At 36.5% G+C, this 18,719-nt stretch overlaps 6 protein-coding genes across 9 annotated transcripts; 3 read left to right on the top strand and 3 right to left on the bottom strand.

The window, feature by feature from the left end:
- Positions 1 to 211: 211 nt before the first annotated feature.
- On the bottom strand, positions 212 to 2,096 carry LOC129570202 (probable serine/threonine-protein kinase clkA). Its single transcript, XM_055449710.1, has 3 exons — positions 1,389 to 2,096; positions 954 to 1,310; positions 212 to 465 (listed from the first exon to the last, which is right to left on the bottom strand). Exons 1-3 carry the CDS (start codon positions 1,872 to 1,874, stop codon positions 298 to 300), a joined length of 1,011 nt encoding a protein of 336 aa, XP_055305685.1. The 5' UTR covers positions 1,875 to 2,096; the 3' UTR covers positions 212 to 297.
- Positions 2,097 to 2,280: 184 nt separating this feature from the next.
- Positions 2,281 to 5,209, bottom strand: LOC129570195 (angiotensin-converting enzyme-like). The gene is made up of 8 exons (XM_055449700.1): positions 4,759 to 5,209; positions 4,485 to 4,685; positions 4,191 to 4,410; positions 3,600 to 4,104; positions 2,952 to 3,515; positions 2,753 to 2,893; positions 2,508 to 2,680; positions 2,281 to 2,430 (listed from the first exon to the last, which is right to left on the bottom strand). Exons 1-8 carry the CDS (start codon positions 4,801 to 4,803, stop codon positions 2,387 to 2,389), a joined length of 1,893 nt encoding a protein of 630 aa, XP_055305675.1. The 5' UTR covers positions 4,804 to 5,209; the 3' UTR covers positions 2,281 to 2,386.
- Positions 5,210 to 5,271: 62 nt separating this feature from the next.
- Positions 5,272 to 9,778, top strand: LOC129570188 (centaurin-gamma-1A). Its single transcript, XM_055449688.1, has 9 exons — positions 5,272 to 6,100; positions 6,178 to 6,237; positions 6,332 to 6,504; positions 6,584 to 6,725; positions 6,808 to 6,942; positions 7,079 to 8,242; positions 8,319 to 8,580; positions 8,660 to 8,968; positions 9,052 to 9,778. The coding sequence occupies exons 1-9, from the start codon at positions 5,926 to 5,928 to the stop codon at positions 9,476 to 9,478; spliced, it is 2,847 nt and encodes a 948-aa protein (XP_055305663.1). The 5' UTR covers positions 5,272 to 5,925; the 3' UTR covers positions 9,479 to 9,778.
- Positions 9,649 to 13,074, bottom strand: LOC129570191 (anamorsin homolog). 2 transcript variants are annotated; one of them, XM_055449694.1, is made up of 6 exons: positions 12,634 to 13,074; positions 12,366 to 12,560; positions 12,111 to 12,299; positions 11,922 to 12,046; positions 11,076 to 11,843; positions 9,649 to 10,985 (listed from the first exon to the last, which is right to left on the bottom strand). In XM_055449694.1, exons 1-5 carry the CDS (start codon positions 12,776 to 12,778, stop codon positions 11,730 to 11,732), a joined length of 768 nt encoding a protein of 255 aa, XP_055305669.1. In that variant the 5' UTR covers positions 12,779 to 13,074; the 3' UTR covers positions 9,649 to 10,985; positions 11,076 to 11,729. The 2 variants fall into 2 exon arrangements, with proteins under 2 accessions (XP_055305669.1, XP_055305668.1); XM_055449693.1 differs by lacking the exons at positions 11,922 to 12,046; positions 12,111 to 12,299; positions 12,366 to 12,560; positions 12,634 to 13,074 and having other exon boundaries at positions 11,076 to 11,195.
- LOC129570192 (diphthamide biosynthesis protein 3) lies at positions 11,315 to 11,674 on the top strand. The gene has a single exon (XM_055449695.1). The coding sequence runs from the start codon at positions 11,315 to 11,317 to the stop codon at positions 11,573 to 11,575; it is 261 nt and encodes an 86-aa protein (XP_055305670.1). The 3' UTR covers positions 11,576 to 11,674.
- Positions 13,075 to 13,181: 107 nt separating the features above from the next.
- LOC129570187 (intersectin-1) lies at positions 13,182 to 18,650 on the top strand. 3 transcript variants are annotated; one of them, XM_055449686.1, is made up of 11 exons: positions 13,194 to 13,350; positions 13,519 to 13,676; positions 13,815 to 14,059; positions 14,133 to 14,341; positions 14,419 to 14,545; positions 14,628 to 15,439; positions 15,663 to 15,847; positions 15,921 to 17,315; positions 17,402 to 17,678; positions 17,752 to 17,925; positions 18,023 to 18,650. In XM_055449686.1, the coding sequence occupies exons 3-11, from the start codon at positions 13,896 to 13,898 to the stop codon at positions 18,031 to 18,033; spliced, it is 3,354 nt and encodes a 1,117-aa protein (XP_055305661.1). In that variant the 5' UTR covers positions 13,194 to 13,350; positions 13,519 to 13,676; positions 13,815 to 13,895; the 3' UTR covers positions 18,034 to 18,650. The 3 variants fall into 3 exon arrangements, with proteins under 3 accessions (XP_055305660.1, XP_055305661.1, XP_055305662.1); XM_055449687.1 differs by having other exon boundaries at positions 13,519 to 13,731; XM_055449685.1 differs by lacking the exon at positions 13,519 to 13,676 and having other exon boundaries at positions 13,182 to 13,350.
- The last annotated feature ends 69 nt before the right edge of the window (positions 18,651 to 18,719 follow it).

Genomic DNA, 18,719 nt, shown 5'->3' with positions numbered 1-18,719 from the left:
CGCGGCCGAGCCCTTTCAAAATATACTAGCCACATCTCTGGACCTAATTTTTTTCTAAATTTGTCTATTGGTGTTATGGACATACACTATGTACAGTGGTAATGCGTTGATACAGGCAGACTTGTTGACAAATAACGGTAAGTAAACAACACGAAAATCTCCATAAGAAAATGTTTTGGCACTCTAAAACTGCGAGAAATGGCTGGCTGCGAATACAAAAGCCGCGCTCGATATTAAGCAACACGAAATGTCTGACCAAAACTAGCTGAAATCTGTGTTTCTTATTCTAAACTCCACTTAACTTACGCGATCGAACTGATCAGGTGGAAGAGCATTCGGCCCAATGATTGACATGAATCGTACTTGCCGATACAATTTATCATCGTATATATGACTCTTATCAATCGTTTGGATTTTTTCCCACAATTCTCTCTGAAATTGTGAATATCGTTGCTGAGCTAAAATCTGAAGAACAAAAAGTTGGATTTATGTATTTTGGTGCACATCAAAAAGATGTTTTTCTATATTCTACGTCAATTTCAACAAATGTTCACTGTGTGCTGCAATGTGTTGGAAATTCATTGTTTGAATTCACATGAAAGATAATAATTTACATTATTTTCCCACAATAGAAACTGAAAGTATAAAATAGGCGTTTCAGTGGAGAACATGTATATTATAGAAGATTGGGTCTTTGGGTCTAGCCCGCGTACGTGAGCATGTTCAGTACGAGTTCCATATCACATTGTTGTACAGCGACATCGTAGATGTATGTTACATTGAAATTATTTTCTTCGATTATGTGTTTCTTTTATTGTATAACGAATATGCAAACGGAATGATTGATTTTCAAACGTTGCGGTTTTGATAATAAAGTGTGAATAAAAATAAAAACAAATTCACATAATTACATATAATTTTGTAAAAATACATTTTCGAAGGTCACAACTTACGGATTCTTGTTGTGTGGCTTCATTGACGTTTGTTTCGAAGCTCCATTGTGCACCAACATTGAGAAAACACTCAGATGACGATAGTTTATCTACGTCAGCAAGAATACGCCTTAAATTTGCATCTTCAACTCTGTTTTTCCGTTCTAAGTCAAGACGATATTGTTCATAATCCCTGTTTGAGTACCTATTTCGGTCGCTGTAATTATCGTCGTCGTTGTCGTATCTCGGATTATTATTAATGCGGGTTTTTCTATCGTCATTATACAAATTTCTATCACCGTTAAACGAATTTCTATCGTCATACAGATTTCCATCATATGGATTATTATTTCCGTATCGATTATAGTTTCCGTTGTACTAAAATTGTGTAAAAAAAAATATCGTTTATTTATTATTTTTTCTACAGGTTTCATTTAGCCATTCATTTCAACGTACAGTCGAATAATAGTCTCGGTATCCCAAGTGATTTCGTTGTTTTTCGCTGATGTAATAAGGTGATCGGGGTTGAGTGTAATACTTATCATCATCATCATCATCTACACCTTCATTTTCTCCATTTAAATTTCGGTTCAAGTATCGAGACTTGTAATTCTCATCGTGGTTTTCATTGTTATAGTAGTAATGGCGATCATTTTCCTCTGAATATGGTGGACCGTAGCGTTGACTTCGATCCCGGTCATAGTGCAAAGTATCTCCGATACTAATTTCATTGGATTGTTCTTTATCTTTAGCTACTGAATCATTGAGTTCCTTGTCCGTATGACTATTTGTTTGGATACGTCTTTGATTTTCAACTGACGTTAAACCTCTGGTATGATTTAACGGTATATCTAATTGCGGCGAAGCACTTATTTTGAACTGGGAATCAATATTCAAGATCAGTATCACAATGAAAAGCACATGCAAATAAAATTTGCCCATTTTTATCGATAGAACGAATGAAAAAATTGTAAAGAATACGGCTTGGCTAGCACTTATTTGAAATCACTATTTTAGTTTCATGATATCAAAATATATTTGATTTTGTGCTGAATGTAATGTGCATGAATGCTCACTGCTAAACTTAGAATGAATCGTTTGACACAAGTCTTGGAACTCCAAGGTTTGCTGTAATGTTAGACACGGGTGGTTCCGTTGCGTGCGTTTTTTTAATATTTTACCTCACTGAGTGGCGAATGTGACAGTGTAAGAAAATGCAATTTCCATATCGTCGTATGTGTTACAAGTCAAGACTTTTTCTCATGATTGTGTATTTGTGTAGGTCATTGTTTTTTTTTCATTGTATGTCATACTTTACTTGAATGAAAACAACAAGAAAAAGAAGGTGTTTTAACACACATTGTAGGTTTTAGTTCAGATTTATTTGCTCAGATAAAAAGGTTTGTATGTGTACTATTTTTATTCTGAAATATTTAATCCTTTCCAGGCAAGCACTAGTTTTGTTCATTCCGTTCCATGTCCGCTTTTGATAGACATTCTGTGTATAAGGGAAAAATAGTTTTGTTTAATCCAGAAGTACTCAATTTTAAAGGAGGAGAGAACGTGAAAAATTACCGTAATCCAGGTCCCAACCGATGTGAGCTCCAGTTTCTTTATTTCTTTTTTCAAGCCAGTCTTGAAGCGGCTTAAAATACTCGATTAAAGCTGATGCTTCCATTTTCCTTTGGCCCGTAACAATTTCAAGTGATTCTGGCCACGGTTTTGAAAGCCCCAGCGATAACATTTTTCTAGAATGCATGAGAAACAAAAAGCAAAATCAGACATATTCAATAGATGGCTAGATAGTACTAAGTACTTACTTGAGTGCATTTCCAGCCTCTGCGCTTTGATATATGTCACAATCAGAAAGTACACTATGAGAACTATTCGGGTCATATTCTCCGGCTAAAATACATGTGCCTTTATATATTTGGAACTGTAGAATAAATGACACCACATAGCTGAAAACGAATAAGAATATCATAATATGATCGTTCGATATCAAAGCTTAACACCCACCGTAGGTACTCGACATCGGCAGTAATATGATACTTGGCGGGTGGATCAAAATCTTCTTTGTACCGTTGGACGGGTGGCTTTATACCAGATGCTGCGACGCGCATCTGCCAGAATTTGCAATTGTAATCATCAGGCTCAACTTCTCCCCGGAACAGCGACCAACGATATTGATCTAGAGAATAGGCAAACGGAAGGAAAACTATCTTCTGCAGGGCCTTTTCGTAAAGCTCATTGATTTTGGCTTCGTCATCACGTTCATAGCTCTTTAACAATCCTATTTTTTCCAAGTGCTTCGGCGTCAGGCTGAGAGCAAAAACATCGCCAATAGCTTCATGAAATCCTGGGTTTGCACCATCTCTGAACACATTTGGTTGATCTTTGTATTGTAAAAAATAATAAATGTGACCCATTTCGTGGAAAACGGTGTATAAATCGTCCATTGTAATGCGAGTACATTGACTTATGCGCACATCGCTCTCGTTGTAAAAGTCCCAAGCGGATGCATGACATATCAATTCGCGTCCATCGATTGGTTTTTCGATGAGGCTTCGTTCCCAGAATGATCTATGAGAATGGTAAAAAAAATTGTTCAATCATGTTCCTTCTATGTTTCAATCGTGAAAAAGAGTACAGCTTAGTAAAACATACTGTGGTAATGCACTCATATTTAGTGATTCATAGAATTGTTCTCCTAATTTAAACATTTTGAATGGTGTATAGTTCTGTGCGATCATCTCTTCTGTCACATCGGTTGATTTTTTATTTGGATATGGAGTGGTGTGCTTATATATGCTGTCCCACGACTGTGCCCACATATTTCCCAGTAAATGCATTGGAATCAGTCCATCCTCATGGATGAGATCACCATACTTCTGTTTCAATGAATGTCGGACATACGCATGCAATTGCTGATAAAGTGGGCGTATTTCTTCAAATATATTCTCCAGTTGCGCTTCAATTGTATCGTCTTCGTATTCCGATAACCACATTTCCGCGCCTGACGTAAAATTGTTCAAGACTGCGGCCTCCTTATTCAATCTCAAATATGTTTCAAAATCTTGACGTGTCGGAGTTCCAGCCAAATCATACCATTGTGTCCAATAATATTTGAGCTCTTCTGGGTCTTCGCTTTTTAGCAGTATTTCAGTGAGTTCTATGTGAAAATGTTTCATAATCAATAACATTCAATTACTTGAAACCAGTTAACCAACAAAAATTTCGATTAGCGATCAAACATACCTGGCTCGAGTTGAAGGTCACATTTCGTTCTATTTTTAAATGAGCAAATATGAACTTTTGCATAGTTGGATTCCATTGCATTGATTGCATCATTGAGTAATTTAAATTTGTCACGTGGAAGTGCTGCATATCCAAGTTTAGAGAGCTCTTTGAACTGCCTCTTCAGATCTTCATCTTTATACGCTTTAAAATCGAAGGCCAATATTTGATTTGCTGTTTCCTATTGATAGAAATCCAATGTATTTATGTATGTATATGAGGTGATAGCAAAATAAGAGAATAAAAATTACAAACTTTGAAAAATTCGGCATTTTCGGCAGCTATCGCATTTTTAATTTCTTCATTCTTCGAGTTAATATTCGAGTTAAAATTCCATTCAGCCGTAGTTTGTTTGCTTCTTCGTTCATTTAATTCATCGTTCAGTTCGTCTAAAAATGCTCTTGCTCGAATTTCTTCCTCTTCGATGTTCTGATCAACTCCTTGAACTGAATAGAACTTCAAAAAATAGAACAAAAAATTAGTTGATAATTATAGTGATTTACATTTTTTTTTTCTCAAATCAACTTACAGCGCACACAATAAGACAAATGATCGCTATTGAATTTTTATTCATGTTATCAGCTCGGATCAAGTCTAATCGTCAAACTGAATAAATTTAAAGAAACAACTGTTGAACTAAATAAAAATTTACATGAAAAAAATAGTGAAAAAAGTCATCGTATTCATATAAGAGGAACTGATTCGACTGAAAGTTGACAAACAACTAAATTCCATAATCAGTGCTTGGACAAAGGTGACCGTTGTTGTCACAACTATACACAATACTCTAACAATGTAGATACCTATATCTTCAAAATATTAATCGTAACTATTCATTTGAATGGGAAAGAATTGATAAGAATTCTTTAAAGAATATGAATAATATTCAAATGACAACATTTCACTCATTTTTCTTTTTGTTTTTTAAATTTCAAATTGAACTATTTAGAGTTCACAGAACATCAGCTATGGGTCAGAACAGCTGTCACATAAGTTACGCCCGAATGCTGTAGATGTCTCTGTTAATAGTAATAATAATAATGCAATCATTGTCAAACTACATAAACAATACGTTTTCAATTTATATTTGCAAGTTGGTAGCACTTGAAGTACAGACACATAGCTTTCGTATTTGCTTAGTTTTGTGAATGATTTTATAGGATAAATATTTTCCTTTACAAAATAAATTGTAAAAAACATATTTGCCTGTACTTATTTCATGAGTTTCATATGTTTGAATGTTAAACCAATTCTAAATCAATTCATTTCATTAGAACTATTTTGATTTAATATTACTGTTGCTATTAGTGTCAGAATGACGTAAAAATAGTTTGCATATGTAATGTGAATGATATTCAGATAAATTATCGTGCAGGAAATATGATTAAAATACAAAATCTTTCACACATCAATCAATTTAATGGAGAAAACTATTGGCATACATCTTCGGTATTAAGAGAAAAGCGTTAGGTCATTCAACGCAAGAAGACAGTTCAATCAAAAAAATAAGAGCCAGCTCGCGGAAAATGCGACGCCAATCACTTTGGCTGTGGTTTTCACTTTCATTTTGATGTTATCAATCCTTGAATGAGTAAATTAAATTAGTGGAAAATTTGTGTAAAACAAGCAGTGCCCAAGGAAACTACTAATACTTAACATTTAGAAAAAGAGGTCAAAGTTACGCAAGTTAGTGGAGATGAGTGGCACACGCTCCAATTTTCAATTCTTGAATAACCCATTGGCCATTCGCCAGGAGATTCAACGGTTTGAAAGTGTTCATCCTTCAATTTATGCCATTTACGATTTAATCGAACTAGTTCCCGATCAGCAAATTGCACAACAAATTCGAGATCATGTAGTTTGCATTGAAGGTTGGTTGGTTTGTTTTACAACTCAAATTGTATGCGGCACATTCTGAAATACTTTCAATTGCTATTTCTGTTACTAGATTCGTTTGTCAATAGTCAAGAGTGGACATTGTCCCGATATGTATCGGAGCTTAGGCTAGGTAAGTACATGACCAGTTCAATATCAAACCAACACATTGGAATGACAAATGATATGCTAATGATCAGTTTTATTTTTCAAATTCAATGTGGTAGGAATCGTAGGCTCCATAAATTCGGGTAAATCAGCATTAGTGCATCGGTACTTAACGGGATCTTATATGCAAGAAGAATCGCCAGAGGGAGGACGTTTCAAAAAGGAAATATTTATAGATAACCAAAGCCATTTGTTGTTGATTCGGGATGAAGGGGGATTACCCGAAATGCAGGTAAATATCGCAACTAGGCAATTATTGTACTTTATTTACTGAATGCTCAAATTTGTGATTTTTTTTTTTTCAATTATAGTTTTCCGCTTGGGTTGACGCTGTGATCTTTGTATTTAGTTTGGAAAATGAGGCCAGTTTCAATGCAGTCTACAATTTCTATACAAAAATGTCGCATTTCCGAAACAGTTCAGAAATTCCGATCTTACTAGTCGGTACTCAAGGTGAGCTAATTTCAATCAGTCATGTTGTCACATACACACATGAGCAATTGATGAAAAGATATACTAAAACCACCCATTTCAGATGCGATAAATGAGAAGAATCCGCGTGTGATCGACGAAACACGAGCTCGAAAATTAGCAAATGATCTGAAACGATGCTCTTATTATGAAACCTGCGCTACTTATGGATTGAATGTTGAAACCGTCTTTCAGGATGGTGAGTTTGGTTTTAATACGGGTGTGACAAATATACACTGGCATGACTTATACACATACATACATCACTAAAATGACTGTTAAAGTGACGAATAATATTTAATTTAAATTATTTCATTTTATTCGATTTGATTTAGCGTGTCAAAAAATCGTACAATATCGTTCACACGCCTTATTACAACATCGTACACCGACAAGCTCGAGACCTACAACACCTCAGGGAGCGGGCATAAGCAATTCGATGAATTCATTGCCGCAGCATTTTGTGCAGCATGTATCACATCACAATCACGATCAAAACTCGTTGAATGTGCTATCGAGTCCGTCTAAAGATTTCGGTTTACTATCTGGAAGCAATGACTCAAACTTTCAATCGAGCAATTTTACGTTGCCACATCGATACCACGCATTATCAGCTTCGAGTCATCAATTGCCATTACGAAGTAGTGGGGAGTTTAAGCATCAACTCTACACATCACATGGATCTCCTGGCAAAAATTGGAACAGTACGAAAACCCAAGGAATCTCACAACATGCAAATGACAGAATGAGCGCTCCAATAGCGGCATTGAGTTCCCTTCAATTAAGTCCATCAGTTTCAAATACAAAAGATGCCAAAGAACTTCCGACCCCCTCATCGACTCCAACCACATCACGTAAATCGCGACGACGATCAAACTTGTTTATTCCGTCGTCGAAAAAATCTGAGGTGAAACTGAGTGAGCTCGGTGTTGGACGAGCGATCCCAATTAAACAAGGCTATTTATACAAGCGCAGCAGTAACTCTCTCAATAAGGAATGGAAGAAGAAATATGTGACTCTATGTGATGATGGACGACTAACATATCATTCTTCATTGCATGATTATATGGATGATTGCAACGGCAAAGACATTGCATTGAATTGTGTAACAGTTAAGCTCCCTGGCCAAAAACCTCGAGGATCAAAGTCTATTCTAACAAATAGTGCACTCAGTTCATCGGTTAATTTTTATTGGAAAGCAACAAATAATGCAATTTCTGACGGAATTGCTGGATTAACTTTGCCGAAAGATAGGAAAGCCAATGAAAAAACCTCATTGAGTACTTTTGATTCACTTCGCGATTCGACCGGCGGTAAAACTAACAGCCATACCAGTGGTGATGAGGGAGTTGTTTTGAGTAACAGCAATTCCCAAACCTTCTTAGCGAATGAAAATGCAAACAACAGCAAACACAATGAAAGTCAGTCATCTAATTCATCAAATACAAAGAAACGACATCGGCGTATGAAAAGTAGCGGTGTGAAAAATGAAGTAGATGGTACGTTTTTCTGGAAGATATTGTTATGTTTTTACGTTGTTTTTTGTTAAATATGCACTTCTGCTTCTTCTGACAGATGCTGAAACATATGAGTTCTTCATCGTATCGCTGGAAGGAAAACAATGGCATTTTGAAGCAGCCAGTTGTGAGGATCGAGACGAATGGGTTCAAGTGATTGAACAAGAAATTTTCAAGATATTACAATCGAATATTTCGAGTAAATCAAAACCGCAAACATCCAATGATTTGGCCACGATACAAATGATAAAAGAGCAAATTCCTGGCAACAAATTCTGTGCCGATTGCGACGCGGCTACGCCAGAGTGGGCGAGTTTGAAGTAAATAGGAATATTTTAGGGATAATGTCCTATACAATGAAATCGCATTCATGTTTCGGTTCTTCTCTTGTGATTTTAGTTTGGGTATTCTCATATGCATCGAATGCTCTGGTATTCATCGGAATTTGGGTTCACACATTAGCAAAGTGCGTTCGCTCGGTCTGGATACAATCGAACTACCTCATTTGAGTGTTATGCTTTCTATTGGTAACACAATATCGAATTCAGTGTACGAGGCAAATACCAGTGGACTCGTCAAGCCGAATTCGCAATCTACTAGAGAAGAGAGGGAATCATGGATTCGAAGGAAGTATGAAATGAAAGAGTTTGTACCGCATATTGATCATTCTGTTCCGAGCGGAAGACTTTTAATCGAAGCGGTTGTCAGGTAAAAGAGATTATATTACTTTTATGTTTCTGTGTGCACAATCACAATTTTATGATGAATTGTTTTTCTTTCATCATCATCAGATCTGACATACGATCAATCATCACCACATTATTGCACACTAGTGTAGCTGAGGTTAATGCAACTGTAAGTGAACGTGATTTGCGAACTGCGGCCCACCTTGCGTCCGCAATGGGCAACCTTCCAGTTGTACAATTACTTGTTTGGAACAATGCGGATGTCACGAAGACTGACCATGAAGGTCGTACGTGTTTATCATACGCAAAAGCCGCATTGTCTTTGGCTTCACAATCAACAAATGATGCGGAAAATTTGGGACAAAATGGATTTAGTTCACACGATACAACTAAAGAACTGGTTGAGATGTTGGTTAATCTGGGTTGCTCTGACCCTCTACCAACTACAAGCACTACCACTGGGACTATACCACGGCGAAGAGATATGCTGAGACCGAGTGTATTCGAGAAGTTACCATCTAGTGTAATATAATTGGCCCGAATTTCAATTGTATATAATGCCAAAATGGTAAATGTGCAGCAAACGAATAAAGAGTCAAACAAATATTGTTTGAGTTTTTCGCAGTTTTTCATCGTTGCAGTTTGCGTGTTCTATTGATCAAACAATGTATTGTAACATAAAGAAGAAAAAACTACCACAAGTACATTTACAGTTTGCTTTATTTCATTAAATTATCGTGCATGTTTACTTAAAAGAGGATAAATCTTATTTTGCTAATCAACCGATTTTTTAATTGTACCTGAATAAATCTAGAAAGAACCAAAAAAAAAATGGGAAAAAGAATTCGTTTTTAATACATGAAAACCAAAAATAATGGGAGTAAAATGGAAAAATGACAAATTCAATGCAAAAAAAACAGTACAATTAAAAGTACAATAAAGTTGAAGCGAACTAGTTAATCATAAGCGATTTGGTTTATTCGTCGTGACTTGTTTCCTTGCTTCGATGAAGCTTGTAGCTTTGAATTCGGTGTGAAATTCTCGTCATTGATATGGTATGGACGAACACTTTCTTTGAGTTGAGTCTGCGGCTGTTGTGATAGGTTTTCAGTGGATTTTGATCGATGATTTTGAATGGAACCAAATGGGGTGCGTGGATTGTCAACTTCCTTTATTTTAGCCATGCGTTTTGCCGGTGTTGCATACTCGATATTGTTGATCTTTTGATCATCCTTGAATATCTCTGTATTCGGCTTGTTGTTTTTCTTGATGGCTAACTTTTGCTGACTAATCGCTGTTGAAATCGGAGTACTGCTAAATGCTGATAGCGCATTACGTTTAATGCACATATTTGGATCAACGAGTGGTGATACATTTTCACCGTCTGCATACACAACATTTGTATCAAACCGGTCCTTTGGCGCTTCTAACGTGGTAACCGGTGTGTTTTGGATGCCTTTCTCTGTAAGTTCTAATGAATCTGATGAAGGCTGGTCATGGTCATGGTCATTCTCTTCATCTACTGTACACAAAGTGGATATATCGTCAATAAATTCGTTGGTTTTCCTCTCAACCGTTTTTGGGGCATTGCCTTCGGCATACAAATCATCATCATCAAAAGTGATGTTTGCTAAACGTTCGTTAAAATTGCGACAGCTGGCTTCTTCGATGCAACCGCTATATTCCAATGAGTATTGTCCACTGCTATTTTCAATATTTTCGCCATTCAACGACAGATTTAATGGTGTGCGTGGGATAAATTGGCTCGGTGATCGTGGGTCCAAAAATTTTTTCTCCTTTGAATCGTTCAATAGTGTTTCGCGCACATATTTTGTTGGTGTGGAAGGTGTTTCTTCAGCCGTTTTCATACGACTCACCAGAATACTTGCCAACGGAGTTCTGTTTACATCTGGAGATCGCGGATCCAGTAAAATATTTTCCAAATTATTTTTTCCCTTGCTGCAATTTTTAACCTTTGACACTGGTGTTTGTTGCGCTGATTGGGTAAAGGTTTTACTTGAATTGCTGCCCATTGTGTGCTATTGAACAAAATAAATGAATACATTTAGCGTTATAAAATTGTGTTTGCTCATTTCAATTTATTTTATTCTATGGTACTGATACTCAACTCTTTAAATATTGTTTTTCTGTAAATTTTCAAAGTGGCGTTGGTTTTCGGTACGATATGTGTTGTAGCGTTGCGCATCTGACTTTTGTTTCTGTTAGAAAACTGCCATATTTAAATATACAAAAGTGATTGGTCTGAAGTTGTCTGCAAAGTCATGCCATGTGTCAAACGATGTCAAACGTGCTTTTTGATACAATGTAAATAGTTTTGAATCGAAGAAAAAAATATTTTTTAAGAACGATGAGTGTGTATCACGACGAAATTGAAATTGAAGACTTTGAATACGACGAAGAAAATGATATTTATCACTATCCATGTCCTTGCGGTGATCGTTTCGAGATTTCAAAGGAGGACTTATTAGCTGGCGAAGAAGTAGCAACCTGTCCAAGCTGTTCGCTGATCGTGCGGGTCATATACGATGCCGAAACGTTCAAGTCGGAATGCGATGACGAAACGCAATTGAACGAGAAAGTTAGCGAATTGACGCTTGAAAAAAATTAGAATTACAATAGCAAAAAGAAATCATGTAAATACTAATTATGTTTTAAGGGTACAATTTGTAAGAATAAAACAGAACAACAGAACTAAATGAAACTCATTTCATGACTTGTTTATTCATTTGACCAACAAAATTGGGAAAATACATTTATCCATTTTATAAGTCATCCTTTGATAGGCCACCAGACAGCTGCACCTTTTCACCTGGCTTAAAAGCTGGCATACCCAAATACGGGCATGTTGCACAGCGGAATGCGTCACCTAAATAGCACTGGGCATGCCATAAACAAAAACAGAAAAAACCATGTGAATCATGTTGAAAATTTGCTGAAAATGTACAACTGCTTACGCTTCCACAAGACGATTTGGCTGTTTCCGTTGATTGCATGTTTTGTTTGCTTTCGGCAGCCAGCTCATCTGCCAAGCCACATGAGCAATCTTTGCATGCCTTTCGTTTGCCAGTTGTTCCACACACTAAGAACAAATGTTGTGTAATTTTACCAAAATGAAATCGGGCATTCATCATCATGTTGTATACCTCTTAAGTTGGAAGGATCTGGTTTGATTTTGTCATTTTCATCGAGTAAATCATTTTCATTGATGACGTCATCATCTTCGTCGGTCAATTTCCAAACGGTTGCTACCTTATTATTGGTTGGTTCTTTTTTAGCAAACGATAATTTAGCGGCCGAGCCTATTTCATATTTTGGTTTTTCACCAACAATGTCTGTACGAAAATTTGGGGAAAAATTGAATGTAAATACGCGAGTATGTCTACACATAATGAGCTTGCCTTTTCCATTCGCTGAGATATTCACAAAACCAGCTAATTTTAGGGTCTCGCGTACTTGGTCAGAATTTTGAGATGATACCGCAAGGCGACCGCTTGGTTTCAACAATTTTAATATGGAGGCGAATAATGGTATGTCCAAGTTGTCACCATTAGTTTTCAATATTATTAATGTAAATGTTGAATCACTGTAGGCCGCTGAAATGAAAAGTATTCCAAATTAAATGGGGTTTAATTGTACAAATTAATGGAAGAACCGTCAATAAAATACCTAAGTTGAGCCGGAGAATATTCTCGAACTTTATGGCAGCATCGAACTTGACTTTCAATGAATCTGCATCGAAGCCAGATTTTTCCAAATCAAATGACGCATCCCATATTAGAAGTATAATTTCATTTGGTTGGATTAGGTCCATGATGTTCACTTTCTTTTAAGAAATTCGCTTTATTCTATAACAATACGTACAATGATGTGCTCTAACTAAGATAAGATATTGTTTTCAACAATCATTCAATTTCGTTCCACAAGCAAAAACATTCACTGACAGCTCATGTTCGAAAGGTCTATTCGGGAAATATTTAAATTCGACAATAATAAAATATTTCAAGGAAATATTTTCCACAAAAATAACATAGTATACGTTCACAACTTAAAATAGATTATCTTATCCGTTTTGAATATTAAATATATACTGATTTTTCTTTAACTCACGCCAAAAAGGCTTTTATTTCGATATCAAATGTGTTATAATGTCGACATTGCAGATGTGGTATATCTTTCTTGATAAAGTCATGTCATAATTTTTTCGAAGGCAAAGTTAGAGTTGTAAATGTATGAGTATGTGTCAAAGTCTTTGCTATTAGAATTTGTTTTTGGGTCTGCCGCGCACGTACTGGAAAATAAGAATTTTTCACTATTGAAAAATCCATTTTCTCCAAAGTACAGGAAACAATAGCCAATTGAGTTTTTAAACATTTTGTGTGAATTGTAAGTAAGGCAAAACAATTGTGTAATAATCGTTGCATTGATCTTAGTCAAAGACATTGTTATCAAGTTTCATCCGATATCGTTGAGTTATTGTATTTAAGGCGTTTTTTTTTCCTTCTTTCAACTGCTATATGTGTTCTAATTTAAATGATTTATCGACTTTTCCAGATCTCACGAATCTATGATTTGTGTTGGTTTACATTCATAAATTTAAACAAAAAACTATTTTCATCCAATTGATTTTTGAGAGTTTATTTATTTTGGCAAGCGGCTTTATTTGTTCGCCACTCAATACGACTTCATTCAAATATCATTTTTGTTCTGACGTAAGCAACACTATTCACTAGTATGCGGAATTATTGATTATTTTTGTGCAGAACTGTAAATTCATGCTCTTGTATATAGTAGAGACATGTTGAATTTTTATCAAACTAAGATCTTACTGTTATCCCTTCAATTTTCAGTTGGCCCATCATTTTCATCGCATCATAACAACATTTAAATTGTCATAATATATTTGAATCGTTGAATATTGATAAAATATCATGAGTGCCGCTGTTGATCCATTTGTTATAACATCGCGTGAACGTGTAAAATATGTGGAACAATTCAAATCATTGAAACCACTAAACGAGACTGTAACCGGCCAACAGGCTCGTGGATTTTTTCTTCAATCTCAATTGCCACCAGCCGTTTTAGGTGAAATATGGTAAGCGGAAAATTAATTTAAAAATGGTCAATTGGACTTTTAAATAATAAATAAATGTTGTATGTACTCAAAGGTCTCTAGCTGACACTGATCGTGATGGGAAAATGGACATCAATGAGTTCAGCATTGCATGTAAATTGGTCAACTTGAAGCTACGAAATTTCGAAATACCAAAGCAACTTCCACCAACCATGATTGCATCACTGAAAGCATTCGGATCAACTCCAACATTGACGCCAACCGGTGCTGGCAGTTTGAGTCCAGTAACAAATATTCCACCAGGTGAATTTAAAAAAAACATTTACTTTTTGTAAGTTATTTACAATCTAAATTAATTCGATACGATTTATTTATTTTAGGTGTTCATCCACCAAGACCAGTGTTGCCTCCGCAATTACAACAACAGCCACAGCAAATCCTAGCTCAACAAACTCAATCAGTACCACTCATTACGCCAAATATTGGCATGGGCATTGGAATCGATTTGTAAATATAGACCTGATATATATCATGCACCTAATTCATATAAAAACAACAAATATTTTTTTTCCCTTTAATTTCACACAAGGACATCACAAAGCATAGCACAACCGCCAATCATGGGCATCCAACCGGTTGCAATCATTCCAAATGCTCAACCACCAATTGTTCCAATTCAACCGCCGCTTATCAACCAAGCCCTTCAAACAACAAATAGTGCATTGCTCATTGATTCACTTGTAAATGTCCCGCCAGCACCGATGGCATCGGCAATTGACAGCGCTCCAGCAGCAACAAATCCTTTACCAGCACCACCTACACCACCAAGTGGAACTCAAAGTCGTTCGATGTCTATTTCAGAGAAAGCACCATCTATCGAATCACCAGGTTCGTCATCTACGCCGATTGAATGGGCAGTGAAAGGGCCGGCAAAATTGAAATATACTCAACTCTTCAACACAACTGATCGCACACGATCGGGATATTTGACGGGCGCACAGGCAAGTAATTTACTCCTTCAATCCAAATTACCGAAAGCAACGCTTGCACAAATATGGGCACTCGCTGATGTTGATTCGGATGGCCGCTTGGGTTGCGATGAATTTGTTCTCGCTATGTACTTGTGTGAGATTGCTGGCCAGGGTGAGCAAATTCCAGCGAAGCTACCCCCGGAATTGGTGCCACCATCGTTTAGAAAATGTGTTTCACGCCATGGATCCGTGACAACTTCGGGCCCAAACTCTCGACACGGATCCATCTCATCGCAGAGTGGAAGTACAGCAATTGCAGATGGAGACTCCAGTTTGCACAACTACAATCAAACAACATTCGAGGATAAACGAAAAGAAAACTTTGACAAAGGCCAAGCTGAATTGGAGCGACGTCGAAAGATTTTGCAAGGTAAAAATTTTTCCGTTGAAAACGTAAAACGTATAAAGAACATTTAAACCGATATAACCAAATTGTTTGCTGTCAAACTTTGTCTCGCTCACGCCAACTGTCGCACTGACTCGTTCGGGTACGAATTGCTGTTAGCGTAAAAGAGACTTTGTTCGCAGTGGACTCAGTTTGGATGTTCTTTTTGTCGTTATTCGGATATATGAATCATTTCTTTGAATATCAGATGCTCAGCGCAAGGAAATTGAAGAGCGTGAACGAAAAGAGCGCGAAGAAGCTGAAAAGAAGGAAAAAGCACGTTTAGAAGCTGAGCGTAAAGAACGAGAAGAGCTAGAACGTCAACTGCAGATTCAGCGTGAGCTCGAACAAGAAAGAGAAGAAAAACGTAAACGTGAACTTGAACAAAAAGAGGTAATATCATGTGAAATTTCTAATAAAACGGAAGAATTCAATGAGTGTGACAATTTTTTGTTCTAATTTCAAGGCTGCCCGTAAAGAAATGGAAAAACAGCGACAGATTGAGTGGGAGAATCAGCAGTTACAGAAAATGCAGCAATTGCGACAACAGGAACAAGAAAAGTTGCTGAAATTAAAAGCACAAAATCAAACGTATACAATTGAATTAGGGTCGTTGAATGAAAAAGTGAAAGAATTGTCGCAGAAAATTTGCGATACTCGTGTATCCGTTACGAGTGTGAAAACAGTAATCGACGGTATGCGTTCTACACGTGACACCCAAATGTCTGATATGGCTTCATTGAAGGCACGAATTAAAGAGCAAAATGCTAAATTGGTGCAATTGAGCCAGGATAAGGCCAAACTGGATAGTAAATATGCAAAGGCGGATGGTTTAAGTCAAGAAATATTTGCAAACAAACAGTTGAATATAAACCAATTGCGTGGAAAACTGCAAAATCTTAAAGAAGAAGTTGAACCAAAGGAAGCTGACGTCAATGCAAATACCGAGCAACTGAACGAAGTAAAGGGTCAACTGAAGACATTGCTAGACAATTGTGAAGAGATTTATACACTTTACATAACTCAACGGAACCAAGTTCTTGAACTCAAAAACAACAAGAAAAACGAATCACTCACCTCAGCGTGGGATTCAGCACCAGCAGTACGGCAAGATTCTTGGGCGACAAGCGCAGTTGCTCCAACAGATCCAACAGGAACAGCAACAACAACAACAGCCATAACGAACGAAATCACTACAAAACCTGGCTACGAACCATATCGTGCAATTTATGAGTTTAACGCTCGAAACACCGATGAAATAACATTTCAACCCGGCGACATTGTAATGGTGCCATTCGAACAGAATGCTGAGCCTGGTTGGTTAGCGGGCGAAATTAATGGACATACTGGATGGTTTCCTGAATCATTTGTGGAGAAAATTGAAAGCGGAACGGAAACAGTTGATCAAAACAGCTCCAATTACACACAGCAACGAGAAAACGAAATACAACCAGAAATCGCTTTCAATTCAAGTGCACAGCCTGAATATGGTGACGACACATACATATCTTGTTATCCATATGAATCCGCCGAACCAGGTGATCTAACATTTGGTGCGGGTGAATATATCACAGTCATTAAGAAAGATGGAGACTGGTGGACCGGAACGATTAACAATAGAACTGGAATGTTTCCATCAAATTATGTGCAGGACGTCTCCAGTGCAAGTGCAAGTGCACAAGCCAATACGGAAAATTCATCTTACTTTACCCAACCGGAAACCGGCACTCAAAACTATTCCGATGATGTACGTAACCAAGAAGAAGCTGATACTGAAGTCTCCGAAATTAATACTCAACCAAAAAGCGAAACCGTACAAGATAACTTCAGTCGGCCAATGTCAACTTCATCCACAACATCTGTAAGTTCATATGATTTCGTCAAAATGTAGACCAATGTGTTTCGTGACGGTATTTAACATCCGTATCAACTTTTCTTTGAATTTAGGGAATTCGTGGGTCGAAAAAGGGCGAAGTTGCGCAGGTTATAGCACCATACGAAGCGACAAGTACTGAGCAATTGTCGTTGCAACGAGGTCAATTCATAATGATTCGTCAGAAATCTGAGACTGGGTGGTGGGAGGGCGAATTACAAGTTCGTGGCAGACGTAAACAAATTGGTTGGTTCCCGGCTACTTATGTGAAAGTACTACAAAGTGGGCGATTGAGTGGTCGCAGTACGCCTGTGTCAGGTGGAAAAATTCAAATGAATGAAACCATCCTAGGTAATCAATCATACAATTTCTTTTCATTTGGTCATTTGACATTTCATTCAATGAAATCATTACGTTTTTCTAGACAAAGTGATAGCACTGTATCCATACAAAGCTCAAAATGATGATGAACTATCATTTGATAAGGACGATATCATTAGTGTGTTGGGAAGAGATGAACCAGAATGGTGGCGTGGAGAGTGTCAAGGTTTGACGGGACTGTTTCCAAGCAATTACGTTGGTCCATTTGTAACATCCGGTAAATAGAAATTCACACTACTTTTTATGTATATGTATAAATACTAACAGTAATTGATATGGCTTTGTGATCTTTTTTTACATTTTAATTGTATCAGGCAACGTTTAATGTAATAGAAACGAATAACAACAGCAGAACAGAATATTGCAGCATACGACCATGACGAGAAACACATTTCACATTCCAATAATCTTATCTATGATAGTCTCAATCATCATATACAAACCTACAAAGTATATTTCACGCATTATGAAATAACAACAGCAATTGTTGACCTATCACTATCTACATACATTTATTAACGAGTTCAACTGTTAGAACAATAAGACTTATGTTAAATTTCCATTCTCATTTAATGAATACATAATATGATGTATTGCATACACTATATAAATATAAATATAAATATATAAATACAATTTTATTTTGAGCTTCGAAAAATTTAATCATGCTCTGAACATAACGTAGCACGTATAACTAACTAAAGATATTATTAAATTGCAATATAGTCAGTCCCCAAAAAAGTTTTTGTTTCGTTGTATTTGAAAAAAATAACACACACATAAATTCGTTAAAACGATAATCATTTGATTAAGTTATTATTGAAAATTTTCCGAAAGTGAAGTTAGACCCAATTTAATTAATTATTTAATTAAGTATATTGTACTGTAATCGATGAAAACAAAAAACAAAAAACAAAACAAAAATAAAATGATTGTTTGAAACATATCGGGTTCATTTATTTCAAAATGATGAAAAACGGTTGTTCACCTTTTTTAAATGAGCAAAAAAAG

The sequence above is a fragment of the Sitodiplosis mosellana genome, unplaced genomic scaffold (assembly GCF_009176505.1).
Source record: "Sitodiplosis mosellana isolate CC-2019 unplaced genomic scaffold, AAFC_SMos_1.0 Smas_scaffold_47, whole genome shotgun sequence".
Lineage (NCBI taxonomy): Eukaryota > Metazoa > Arthropoda > Insecta > Diptera > Cecidomyiidae > Sitodiplosis > Sitodiplosis mosellana.
This window is presented reverse-complemented; position numbering and strand designations above follow the sequence as displayed.

What these genes read in the sequence shown, in the direction of transcription:
- LOC129570202 (XM_055449710.1), bottom strand. Translation starts at nt 1,874, where the DNA reads ATGGGCAAATTTTATTTGCATGTGCTTTTCATTGTGATACTGATCTTG. An exon ending in ACCGAGACTATTATTCGACT is followed by an intron (nt 1,311 to 1,388) that starts GTACGTTGAAAT and finishes ACACAATTTTAG; the next exon opens with TACAACGGAAACTATAATCG. An exon ending in AAGCCACACAACAAGAATCC is followed by an intron (nt 466 to 953) that starts GTAAGTTGTGAC and finishes TTTGTTCTTCAG; the next exon opens with ATTTTAGCTCAGCAACGATA.
- LOC129570191 (XM_055449693.1), bottom strand. Translation starts at nt 10,979, where the DNA reads ATGGGCAGCAATTCAAGTAAAACCTTTACCCAATCAGCGCAACAAACA.
- LOC129570188 (XM_055449688.1), top strand. Translation starts at nt 5,926, where the DNA reads ATGAGTGGCACACGCTCCAATTTTCAATTCTTGAATAACCCATTGGCC. An exon ending in CTTACTAGTCGGTACTCAAG is followed by an intron (nt 6,726 to 6,807) that starts GTGAGCTAATTT and finishes CACCCATTTCAG; the next exon opens with ATGCGATAAATGAGAAGAAT. An exon ending in CCAGAGTGGGCGAGTTTGAA is followed by an intron (nt 8,581 to 8,659) that starts GTAAATAGGAAT and finishes TTGTGATTTTAG; the next exon opens with TTTGGGTATTCTCATATGCA.
- LOC129570192 (XM_055449695.1), top strand. Translation starts at nt 11,315, where the DNA reads ATGAGTGTGTATCACGACGAAATTGAAATTGAAGACTTTGAATACGAC.
- LOC129570195 (XM_055449700.1), bottom strand. Translation starts at nt 4,803, where the DNA reads ATGAATAAAAATTCAATAGCGATCATTTGTCTTATTGTGTGCGCT. An exon ending in TTTGTCTTATTGTGTGCGCT is followed by an intron (nt 4,686 to 4,758) that starts GTAAGTTGATTT and finishes TATTTTTTGAAG; the next exon opens with TTCTATTCAGTTCAAGGAGT. An exon ending in AAAATGCCGAATTTTTCAAA is followed by an intron (nt 4,411 to 4,484) that starts GTTTGTAATTTT and finishes TTCTATCAATAG; the next exon opens with GAAACAGCAAATCAAATATT.
- LOC129570187 (XM_055449685.1), top strand. Translation starts at nt 13,896, where the DNA reads ATGAGTGCCGCTGTTGATCCATTTGTTATAACATCGCGTGAACGTGTA. An exon ending in ATGGGCATTGGAATCGATTT is followed by an intron (nt 14,546 to 14,627) that starts GTAAATATAGAC and finishes ATTTCACACAAG; the next exon opens with GACATCACAAAGCATAGCAC. An exon ending in GTGAACTTGAACAAAAAGAG is followed by an intron (nt 15,848 to 15,920) that starts GTAATATCATGT and finishes TCTAATTTCAAG; the next exon opens with GCTGCCCGTAAAGAAATGGA.